Consider the following 12755-nt stretch of genomic DNA (forward strand, 5'->3'; position numbering starts at 1 on the left):
AAACAGGTAAAAAGGCAATACCTTGTAGAAATTCTTGGATAACACAGAAATATTGAATTTGATGAAAGGATAGAACATAAAATGAAGCAAATGAAGCGGGCGAAAGGAAATACAGATTTAAAAAAATACTGACGGGTAGCGAGAAATGCTAAACAAGATGTAGGGATTTAGAAGCATAGAAAGATAGATACCGCCTACAGGAAAAAAGAGGTGTTTGGAGAAAAGAGAAGCAGTTGTGTGAATATCAAGAGCTCAGATAGATGTTGTTGTTGTTGTTGTTGTGGTCTTCAGTCCTCAGACTGGTTTGATGCAGCTCTCCATGCTACTCTATCCTGTGCAAGCTTCTTCATCTCCCAGTACCTACTGCAACCTACATCCTTTTGAATCTGCTTAATGTATTCATCTCTTGGTCTCCTTCTACGATTTTTACCCTCCACGCTGCCCTCCAATGCTAAATTGGTGATCCCTTGATGCCTCAGAACATGTCCTACCAACCGATCCCTTCTCCTAGTCAAGTTGTGCCACAAACTTCTCTTCTCTCCAATCCTATTCAATTCCTCCTCATTAGTTATGTGATCTACCCATCTAATCTTCAACATTCTTCTGTAGCACCACATTTCGAAAGCTTCTATTCTCTTCTTGTCAAAACTATTTATCGTCCATGTTTCACTTCCACTCAGATAGATAACCAGTCCTAAACATAGAAGGGAAGTCTGAAAGGTGGAAGGAGTAGATAGGGGGTGTGTACAAGGAACATAAGCTTGAAAGTAAAATTACGAAAATGGAAGAGGACGTAGAAGAAGATGAGTGGGAAATACAGTACTACTAGGAGAATTTGACAGAACACAGAATGACCTAAGTCGAAACAAGGCCCCTGGGAATAGATGACATTCCGTTAGGGCTACTCATAGCCTCGGAAGAGCTAGTCGTGACAACTCTCTTCCATCTGGTGTACAAGACGTGTGAGACAGACCAAATAGAGACTTCAAGAAGAATGTAATAATCCCAGTTCCAAAGAAAGTCGTTGCTGACAGGAATGAAAAATACCTAACTATCAGTTTTACAAGACACTCTTGTAAAGTACTAACACGGATTCCTTTCATAAGAATGGAAAAACTGGTAGAAGCCGACCTCGGGGATATCCGTTTCGATTTCGGAGAAATGCTGAAACACGCGAGACAATCCTACGACTTACCGTTGAAGATAGGTTAAGAATCGGCAGACATACGTTTTACAGCCTTCGTAGACTTAGAAAAAGCGTTTGAGAATGTTGACTGGAATACTGTCTTTGCAATTCTGAAGTTGGCAGTGGTAAAATACAGGGAACGAAAGGCTAGTTACAATTTTTACAGAGACCAGTTGTAAAAATCGAGGGACACGAAAGGGAAACAGTGGTTGAGAACGGAGTGAGACAGGGTTGTAGCCTATCCCTGATGTTATTCAATAGTGCGTTGAACATGCAGTGAAGGAAACAAAAGAAAAAATTGCAGTAAGAATTAAAATCCAAGGAGAAGAAATAAAAACGTTGAGCTTTGTCAATGTCATTGCAATTCTGTCGGAGAGAGCAAAGGACTTGGAAGTGCAATTGAACGGAATGGTATGTTCCAGTTTCGAACGTGGTTGTCTTTCAGTAACCGTATATATATTTCACCGGAGAAATAGCACAGCCAACCGGTTGCAACTGCATTCTCGTAATGTAACTGTATGGCTTTTACATTTTTATTTTGGTGAAGACATCCTTAGAGGTGTCAAAACCGAGTAAATGTGTTAGACAATTATTTGCACGCAGCTGGCTATGTTATTTCTCCGTTGAAACTTATATACGGCTGCTGAAAAACGGCTATGTTCAAAACTGCAAGATTTCTACCGGCCCAGGTAGAAACACAGGTATGGCTGTTGATTTTGGTAAGCATTCTGAAGAAAATTGCCTTTTGCAAATTACGTTAAATGCTATCTTAGCGTCAGACAGTGCATGAAGGATCGAAAAACTTTACAATGCCTAATTCAAAAAATTTTTTCACTTCAAATCAGTGCTTTATAAAAGAAAAAGGACGGATTAAATGAAAATTTTCTTTTTTGTGTTGAGCTTACTAAAATTTTTCGCATACATTTTAATTTTCTTATTGATGCATTTTGGAATTTTACGAATTACAGGAGAGACAACTATAAGAATTAAACTGGTAAAAGACACGAGAAAAACGGGTTAAACTTAAGAGAATTTTACCTATAAAAAGCCTGTTCTTATTAGCTTTCAAAGGTCTGAGCATAAATTTTTGAAAAGGATTCTGAATAAGACTGAAATAGATTTTACAGTAGAAGAAACAGCCTTGTTGGGAAAAGGGCTTAAATACAATATAATGCCTGACCTGTCAAAGAAGAATGTTGTAGAAAGAAGGATTGTAGATCTTAAAAAGTCTGATAGCGCCAAAATGGACGCGTCTCGACAAAGGAGAGTAGATCATGGTGTGTGTAATATTTTTGAGAAACATGCAGTTAAATAACTCCTGTCGAAACGATGGCTTAAAAGTATTAATGTCAAACAAAAAAAATAATATCCTTATAACGAAACCTGAGAAACATAATGCTGTATTTGTTACTACTCATAACGAATACGTGTATGATACATTACAATTTTTTGAAGAGAACAATGTTTCGGAGCTAGATGAGGATCCGACCGGCACGGTACAAAAAAATGGTTAAAATGGCTCTGAACACTATGGGACTTAACATCTGAGGTCATCAGTCCCCTAGAACTTGGAACTACTTAAAACTAACTAACATAAGGACATCACACACATCCGTGCCCGAGGCAGGATTCGAACCTGCGACCGTAGCAGTCTCGCGGTTCCAGACTGAAACGCCTAGAACCGCTCGACCACTACTTATCATAAGAAACAGCTTATTAATATGAATAAACAAGCCCCAAAATTACGTTCCCAGTTTAAGGTACGTAAAGTTCACTATCCGATACGTCCGACTGTGAACAGTATGAACAGTGCACATCATGAGTTACCAAGGTTTCTTCACGATGAAATAAAAAAAGCCCTATATTTTTCGAAATAATTATTTTGTGGTCAATAGTCAATGCCTATGCATTAAATTAAAAGATTTGCAGTGTGATCAGAATACTAAATCGTCTACACTAGATATTACGTACCTATATTCTAATATATCTGTTCAAACAACTATTGACATCGTTGAAAAAAAACGCACTTTAAAAAAAAGATATTTCTGATGATTAAGTCCTGGCTTAATTTGTTATAGTAGAATACAACTATTTTGATTTCACTGGCTAACTATACCATCAGCTTGACGGCTCGCGAAGCATCTCGGCCAATATTTTCATTAATTCGCCGGAAGAAAAATTCTTCAGTAATTTTTCAGCTAATGATCTGGGTATTCTCGATACGTAGAGGACATTTTGATCATATACAGTGGTTTCCGGGAAGGTACTGAGCATTTGTTAAGAATTTTTAATAGTCATGAAAAAATTAGCTTAACTTGTGAATTAGAAAGCAATTAGCGTCAGCTACATTGCTTTGACCTTAGGATTGCCATATGCGACGACTCCTTAGGTATTTTTTGAAAAGTCACTAATACTGATTGTGCCTGCTAGTTTAATGCATCCTTATTGCCATAAAAAGAATTTTTGCATGCAGCCATTCATCGTGCAATTTCTCTCTCACTAGACGAGCTTACTGAAGAGATGAATTTAGTAACAACTCTTGCAGCTAATAACGGGTTTGACCCCTCGTTAGTTGAAAACATCTTCAAAGTTAAAATTAACACTAAACTATCATAGGCATCAGTGCTGTTTCTGATAGTAACGAGTGTAAAAAAGTTTTTTCGATTCCATTTTTAGGCCCTGTTTCTTATAGGATTTGGCGTCTTCTAGTAGGAAATGGAAGTGCCGTGTGGCAAGGGCCTCCCGTCGGATTGACCGTTCGCCTCGTGCAAATCTTTCGAGTTGACGCCACTTCGACGACTTGCGTGTCGATGGGGATGAAATGATGATGATAACGGACAACACAACACACAGTCCCTGAGCGGAGAAAATCGTCGACCCAGCCGGGAATCGAACACGGGCCGTTAGGTATGACAATCCGTCGCGCTGACCACTCAGATACCAGGGGCGGACGTCTTCTAGCTAAAAAATATGGATGCAAATTTTCCTTTCTACTAACAATAACTTGCAGAAAAATCTTATTCTCAATCTCAAGTCCACAGTTCATAAGTGTGATTCGTGTCCTATTTATTATATAGAACAAACTGGAAGATCTTTCAGTGTCAGGTATAAGGCACTTTTATTGGATAACTAATGTACATAATTCCACTTTTGCAGATCATCCGTTAATCTCTGATCATAAACCGAGAAGTGTCGAAGAAATTTACGTTTCACATAGGGAAAAGAAAGGTCACACGCTCGAGGTACTCGAATAGCTGGAGATTTTGAATCGTATTTCTAAGAACGATGGCCTCATTCTCAAAGAACAGATACAATCACTAATAAAAGAATTCCATGTTTTTAATGCACTGCTCGCGGTTTTTTTATTCATTTATTTTTTTCTATGTTTCCTGCCTCCAGTTCCGAAACAAGTTTTTCTTCAAATCCCATATAGACTTGTACTACTAAAGTTTCCTGCATGCACATGGTTTTGGACTCTGCAGCTGTTTGTGTAAATATTCACAATACTCTGTTCTTTACCCAATGAGCATTTCAGTGAAGCCTAATAGATGGCTCTTGACTGTACTTCATTTACTCGACTAGTTTTTGTCTTGAAAAACACAGTAAGCTCTCATCCTTTGAGTTTTGTGTTTTTATAAATAAATCTTTTTTTATTTATTTCCGTTATAACGTCTCAGACGAGCGTACATCACTGCCCGCTCCTGATAGGCGGTGCAACTTGTGTTTTGTTTTCATAGCAGCAAAGTAAGCCACTGGGTCGCTCAGTCTGATGTTGTTCCTTACAATGTGTACGTACCAAAGCCTGGAACGTTTCTAATTTTTAATTTTTAGCTTGAGCATGTCTACTGTAAACTTTGACTGTTGCCTTCTCGCAGTGTAACTTTACGTAAGTAATCTTTCTATGCTGCGACGTTTTCTGTCTGTATTAACGTTTGTCAAACTTAATTGTGTATTATTTTATAGGGCTTTTAAATTGTCATTCTAATGAATGAAGACATCCTTCGTGGCGTCGAAACCTAGATAATTGTATTAAACAATTATCTACAACCGATTAGCTGTATTATTTCTCCGTTGACAGTTGAACGTAGTCGATTGAAATCAGGTGAAGGTTAGGAAATTAGATTAGGAGACGAGACACTGAAAGTAGTAGAGGAGTTTTGCTATTTAGGCAGCAAAACAACTAATAATGGCCGATGTATAAAGAATATAAATTATAGACTGGCAATGGCAAGGAAAGCGATTCTGAAGACGAGAAATTTATTAATGTCAAATGTAGACTTAAGTGTTACAAGTCTTGTCTGAAGGTATTTGTCCGGAGTGTAGACATGCGCGGAAGTGAAACATGGATTATAAACAGTTTAGACAAGAAGCGAATAGATTTTGAAAGTGGTGCTACAGAAGAATGCTGAAGATCAGATGGATAGATCACGAAACTAGTGAGGAGGCAGAGTTTATAATAGAGAAGAAAAGAAATAATCATAGATGAACACAGTAAGCAGATTCAGAAGAATGTAGATATGTAGGTTGCAGTAGTTACTGGGAGATGAAGAGACTTGCACAGGATTGAGTAACATGGATAGCTCTTCGGACTGAAGACTACAACAACAACTACAATTTTCTATTATTTATTCTTGTTAATGTACAAGCTAGAATAAAAATACTGGTTAATCTCAGCTTCTATTAAGGAAATTTTCTGCCTAATGGCGCAGTATTTACTAAGAAGTAATTGGTTGCAAGTTATTTGACGTAAATCGAAAGATAAAATTGAAACCAGTGATGCGCAAGAACAATTGATTTTATTTCTCACAAGGAAACCATTATTCCTTATTCTTTTCATAAGTCTCCGAGCAGAATACGTCATTAAATTTGGGTAACATTGGTGATACGCTAGTGAGATGCATTGCATGCGAAACAAGAAATTCGTCTTTCCTTGACAGGTCAAATGTAGGTGTATGTGTAAATCAAAGAAAACTACCCTTATTGTCTCCATAAAACCGAGATTATTAAAAGGACAGCAGTTAGGGAAACAAAAAGAATCACATTGAGAATGACCTCGTTCAAGAAATACAGATATTCGCTTAAGAATACCTAAATATGAATTAGATGATTCGGGTTTCAATCTCACTGATCTTGAGTACTAGTCTCATATCATAGTCGCTAGATGGTCTCATAAAAGGTTTTTAGTAGTTATGTCAATCAGAGAGTGCTAAAAGGTAATAAGATGTACTGCTATTTATGGTTGTAAGCAGTGAAAATTCGAAAACTTTTCTACTTAGTGTGCTTCTTGAGAAAAGAATATCAAGTTTCCGGTATATAACAGCGCATAAAAATATTCAGGTCAAAATATAACTGTTTAAATAATGCATTGCTAATCGTATATGGAGAAAGTGTCGCAGATTCCAGTCGTTTTTCTGTATGTGACGATACGTCATGCACACTGCGGTCTGTGAGGCGTCCCACACACAGAGCACGAACCAATGGGATGAGCGATCGTGTCGTCGCGCGCTAACAATATGCGGTGGCAATTAAAGTATACGACGTGCATTTGCCTGCAAATGTGCGGAGAAAGCGGCGGTTGGCGGAGTATATAAGGGGCGTGTAGCCCCAGAGCCAGCATCAGTCAACCAACCAACCAGTGTCGGAACACATCGGAAGTAAGCGACTTCGCTCATCTATCGCAAGGATGGCCGTCAAGGTAAGCAGTCTGTACTGATTACAGGCAGCTCCTGTGTCAAGGTTTGTCTATTGTCGTGGTAAACTTGCAAAAACACACCGAGGCAGCAGAAAAATTGTTAGTATCACAGCAGAAGGGAATGGGAGAGTAGACGAAAGGACGTGGTTGCGGACACGAGGAAAAGAGGCGAAAGGAAGGGCGGTGAAGATGTTCAGCTTAAAGATGTCGTTATATGATAAACTGGAGAGTGAATAAACGAATTGGGGGCACGGTTCTTAAGCGATGTGGGCTCTTATTGTTTTTAGATCTGGCAGTTCACGTCACCCTATGGCAAAACGAGAGAAATGTGAAAACTTTCAGAGTTCGCTATACTCCGAACTTCAAACAACTATTGTCGAACTTGTTAGGTTTGACTTGGCAGTGAGTATTAATTTGAGAACACAAATTACTGTGCAAACAAATTATTGTGTTAAACGTCAAAAATGCATAGTTCTGCAAAGCAGCGTAAAAGGAGACCACAGTTATCAGTGTCTAACGAAGAAAGGAACCAAAAGCATGCAATCAGACGACATTTCGTAGTGTAGGCTAAAACCCAAACAGAAATTAACATAAGTAAAAGCCAACTATTTGTTAACAAACTATTTTAGATCCCAAAAAACAAAAAAATTGTAAATATCTTTAGTTATAGACCACTGACAAAGCTTTACTTCAATAAACCGAAATGCGTCTGATGAGAAAAGCACGTATTTTCTTGTAGTGGTAACGACGAAACAAAAATACTCTCTGGAACAAATTATTGTGATTCGTGGCAACCATAATGTCTGTTATTGTAAAGACAGTATATGATGAAAAATAATTACCAAAGAAAAATTCATGCGATGTTGAAGGTTAAACAATTACTACCGTGTTCCCGGGTGCAGGAGGTTCCTTGTCTAGTGATTTCCCTCCCATTACGAGCTATGGCTACCTCTCTACTGACTCAGAATAGGTAGATTTGGTGTGCAGTCAGCCAGAAGCAGTCGTGTAACATTCGTTACTCCTGTGATCTCGTGGAGTTCCTCGATGAAAAGTTCAGATGCGGTGCAGCGCTTTTATTTAACTTTCATTACTTAATGGAAAGTCATATAACGTAAAGGTAGGATTGTTCTAGCAAATATTTGCGAGTTTGAATTCTTTTCACAATCTAAAATAGGATGGGGTGATTGAGATCTCAATCAATCGTAAAGATCGAATTTTTTCGATATCCGAGGATTCTCAATGTTTTTCTTATGTTTTTATTCCCTGTTGTAGGACTTTCTTGTTTTCAAACAAATATTCCAACAATCTCCCAATAAGGAATATTTGAAAGCAATTTTCCACTCAATTAGCCTGATAATCACCAGAAACTCCCCATAAAAATACGTAATTATGTAATACCTTGCTTCCACTATGCCGAAAGATAGAAAGAGCAGTTCGACATATTCAGAAACTGGATACAAATGAGGAAACACCAAACACACAACACATATCGAATACGACGTGGGGAAAGCCGATGGCATTCAAAAGAGCGTGCACTGGTGTCGGTATGGATAAATACAAGTACTGCGTGGCTTTCAAAGGAATCTTATCCCATTACCCCAGCAAAACAGTGACAATTTCAGGTAACGATAATGGAAGTGGGTAGCAATCATGGATAGGAATCAAGCACCATTATCTCCAAGAGAGACCACAAGGCAGTAACACTGATATCTGGTGACTGCTGTGGCCAGGGTAGATGCGACAGTTGATCCTTTTACCCACAAAACTATCCCTGGACGGCATGATCTGTGTGAATAGGGTTTCTGACGTCTTCTAACACAGGATCGCCATTGGAGAACAAACATTATAGCATGGGATAAACCTGATCAGCCAAAATGGTCACATAATCCTTGACTGTAGTGCGACATTCTAAGGTAACCATGGGGCCAAGGAATATCGGTATAAGGTTACACAGCCGGCCGATGTGGCCGAGCGGTTCTAGGCGCTACAGTGGAACTGCCCGACCGCTACGGTCGCAGGTTCGAATCGTGCCTCGGGGGTGGATATGTGTGATGTCCTTAGGGTTTCAGTAGTTCTAAGTTCTAGGGGACTGATGACCTCAGCAGTTTAGTCCCATACTGCTCAGAGCTATTTGAACCAAGGCTGTGACTTCTGAAATTTTCCCGGCCGAAATATCGTGGCACAATGTCGACGGGATCCGGCTGCATACCCGGAAATTATTAGATGAACCAAGGCTACCCAAACCATCACCGAATGCCTTCCATGTTTCACTCTCGAGACGTAAATTCGGCCAGAATTTGAAAATAGTGTTAAACAAGCTCATCCGGCTAATTTACTTTCTTCCACTGTACCACAGTCTAAGTTCAACGGCTTGGGCACCAAGTTTTCCTGTTACGGGCATTAGAATCACCGTTGAGTGGTTTTGGAATTCCAGCTGGCCCTGCAATTCTCTACTTATGGAGAAACCTTTTATTTGGGTACCGACAGGTTTCGCGAGTGCGATATTCAGTTTCGCACTGAATTTTGCAGCTGTCGAGGTTTTGTTTTTCGTCAGACTCTTTTTCAGTTACTGTGAGTCACGATCACTCAACGCACATTTTCGTCCGCGATATGATTTAACGGATGATGTTTTTCCAACTTTCCTGTTTGTGGCGTAAAGCACTGGTACGCTGCCTCATGTAACACGAAATATTTCGTCTCCTTTGGTTTTGGAGACACCCATCACACGCGCACCAACAATTTACCCACGTGCGAATCCGCTTAGCTCCAACATAATGTATTTCCAGCTATACAAAAACACTATTCCGACCACGACTTATACTTACAACGCGTTGAGGGCGTTGCACAGATGCCGTTCGTTGCCAAATAGAGCGGCGCAAGCTAGAAGCTTGAGTTGCATCTTGCATTTATCCACGGTAAGAGGAAGGGCAACATCGGTTCTAAATTTTTTAATCTGTTTAATGCAGATAGATTTCAGCTACTGTGTAGTTATCTTCAGCGCTATATGAATATAAGATTTAATGAGAATCAGGCAATAAAATACAAATTAAAACCTGCTCACAGGTACCTCAGTATGTAAAACATAAATTTACATACCAATTATATCCAAGTCATGACGACTCATCGTAAATAAAATAATATCTCGGTTCTCATTAATACGGTATTGCAGTATGCAGTTCCTGATAGACACAAACGTGCATTTATGTTCGAGTATGCATTTCTCGCAGTATTACCATACTTTTGCCCAAACCCTGTGTATGAGGACCTAGTGCATGTTCAAGTATCCGTGTGTGTAACTTACTACATAAATTCGATCACTTACTCGATATGTGCGAGGTAGACATTACCATTGGCTGTCGCAGTGTGCTGAAAGGTCATCTCGGTAGAAATCCTTGGTTCCAAATCTACGGGGGCTTAGGTCTTTGTGCTGTTACTCCAAAAGTTGTCACGGATCCCAATTTTAGTGGTATTTCTTGCTCATATCGAATTGGAACTGAACGGCTTGTAGAAAATAAATACCGTAATTTTGAAACTTCCTGGCAGATTAAAACTGTGTGCCGGACCGAGACTCGAACTCGGGACCTTGCCTTTCACGGGCAAGTGCTCTATCAACTATTTTTTTTCGATTCTGTTCGTTGCACCTGCTCGGGGCGGACGTCGTAGGACATCCGTTTAAGTTTGTTGCTGATCGATTAACTCAGTTCTTTTATTACAGAGGGAGCTAACCATCTGACCGAACACGCTGAGCTACCGTGCCGGCTGACTGCCAGTACCTCGTCTCTTACCTTCCAAACTTTAAAGAAGCTCTCCTGCGAACCTTGCAGAAAGGATATTGCGGAGACATGGCTTAGCCACAGCCTGCGGGATGTTTCCAGAATGGGATTTTCGCTCTGCAGCGGAGTGTGCGCTGATATGAAACTTCCTGGCAGATTAGAACTCTGTGCCGGACCGAGACTCGAACTCGGGACTGGCACACAGTTTTAATCTGCCAGCTGGTTTCATATCCGCGCACACTCCGCTGCAGACTGAAAATCTCATACCATAATTTTATCAATTATTTTACTGGACTACCAGTTTCGCTGCCTCATTGGCACGATCTTTAGGTCCCTACATACGAAGCTAGATAATTTATCTAAACGTCCACGCTGTTACAGGGGCCGCAAATTTCAACCGGCTTCGGTAGATTTCTGAAACTACTCTGTAGACGTGGATTCTCCACAACCTCTAATGATAAACTGTCGGCACAAGCCTTCAAAGACGAGGATGGAACTACAGAAAATGAATGAGGTGGCACAGTGGTACGCCACTGGTCTCCTATCTGGGAGGACAGCACCTCAAATCCCCATCAGGCCATCCAGATATAGGTTCTTCCATCACTTGGCTGCAGGGAAACGGTTCCGTTGAGAGTGAACGTGTGATTTTCCTCTCCACGGTTCCTCAGTCCCAGGTAGTATTCCATCTCTAGTGACCACTGCCCATCTCTAAGCGCTCCAATATGTAGTCGAATGTAATAAGACCTGTACAAGGTCCCGCTCCGGAAGGTGCCTCACGGCCAATGACGCTCTTTTCATTTCCAAGCGCTGAAACGAGCCGCAGTGAACGCTGCTGTATTGTGACTGTGGTTCGCCACTTGCTGTGACGCAGGTACTGCTGGTGTTGAGCGCGGCGCTGGTGGCGGCGGCGCATGCGCAGGCGGGCGCGCTCGTGCAGCCGGGCGCCATCACGTCGCAGCAGTCCAACATCCTGCGCTCGTTCGGCAACCTGGGCCAGACGGCCGCCTCGTCCAAGACGATCGAGACGCCGTACTCGAGCGTGCGCAAGGCGGACGTGCGCGTCAGCAACGACGCCATCGCGCTGCCCGGCGGCCTGCTGGCGCAGACGCGCACCGCCCCCGCCGCCGCCGTCCACGCCGGGCCGCCCACGCTGCTGGGAGTGGCCTACTCCGCCGCCCCCGCCGTCGCCCACATGACCTACACCAACGGCCTGGGCATCAGCTACGCCTACTAGGCCGGACCTGCCCGCCCCCACACCACTCCACACCAGACCACCACCACGACGACGACGACGACGGACGATGACGTCACAGCGGCAGCGGCGGCGCCGGCGGCGACGTAGCGGCGACCACGCCATCACACCCCCTAACTCCTTCACTCACACGGCGCACTGTACATACCTAATATTAAGTACAAATAAAATCTATTTATCTGCCTAACTCGCTTGCCTTTTTTATTCCACTATACTTAAAGCGTATGAATATTGAGAAGCACCTTTTTAACACTGCTGATGAAGTTTATGGATCAACAGTTTTGTTGACTAAGATCAGAAAGCTACACTTCTTAATAAGACTGAAATGCTTGGGCTAGCAGCACAGAGCGGATTAAGTTGTGGAAAGGGGTGAAAATGAGTTCCTGTCAGGTGCGCTCCACATACAAACTTTATTTATCAGCACACAATATTACAACAAGGATGAAAAACACTCAAAACTTTAATCGACCTCCTTCGATAAACTTCGGATCGGCCAAGGCTTAAGCAAAATTGAAATACAAGGTTCTTCTGGAGGTTCCCACCGAGATTATTTTCTAAATCTTCAATCTAATTGGCTGAAGGCCTTAGTCATTTAATTTTAATAGAACTAGACTGGAGGACGCATATTAAACAATAAGAGCCTTATCTTAACACAGTTCATGCAAATTGGGATGAAGTCCCAATTCAAAAGCATAACAACTTATGCCGTAAGGGCAAGAGAAGAAGATTAATTTAAGAGATATTAAACTTAGCTGTAGGTCGCTCACCAACACATAATTTAACGGTTTATGCTCAAGAAGAAGAGTTTCAGTTTCAAAGGGCAGTAGGCCGTATCTTAAAACATTTCATATA

The 12755-nt window shown here is 41.3% G+C and overlaps 1 protein-coding gene across 1 annotated transcript; it reads left to right on the forward strand.

Annotated features, from left to right (window-relative positions):
- Positions 1-6816: 6816 nt before the first annotated feature.
- On the forward strand, positions 6817-12090 carry LOC126335124 (cuticle protein 76-like). The gene is made up of 2 exons (XM_049998086.1): positions 6817-6881; positions 11523-12090. Exons 1-2 carry the CDS (start codon positions 6870-6872, stop codon positions 11883-11885), a joined length of 375 nt encoding a protein of 124 aa, XP_049854043.1. The 5' UTR covers positions 6817-6869; the 3' UTR covers positions 11886-12090.
- Positions 12091-12755: the final 665 nt, after the last annotated feature.

Source organism: Schistocerca gregaria, chromosome 1 (genome assembly GCF_023897955.1).
Source record: "Schistocerca gregaria isolate iqSchGreg1 chromosome 1, iqSchGreg1.2, whole genome shotgun sequence".
NCBI classification, from domain to species: Eukaryota; Metazoa; Arthropoda; class Insecta; order Orthoptera; family Acrididae; genus Schistocerca; species Schistocerca gregaria.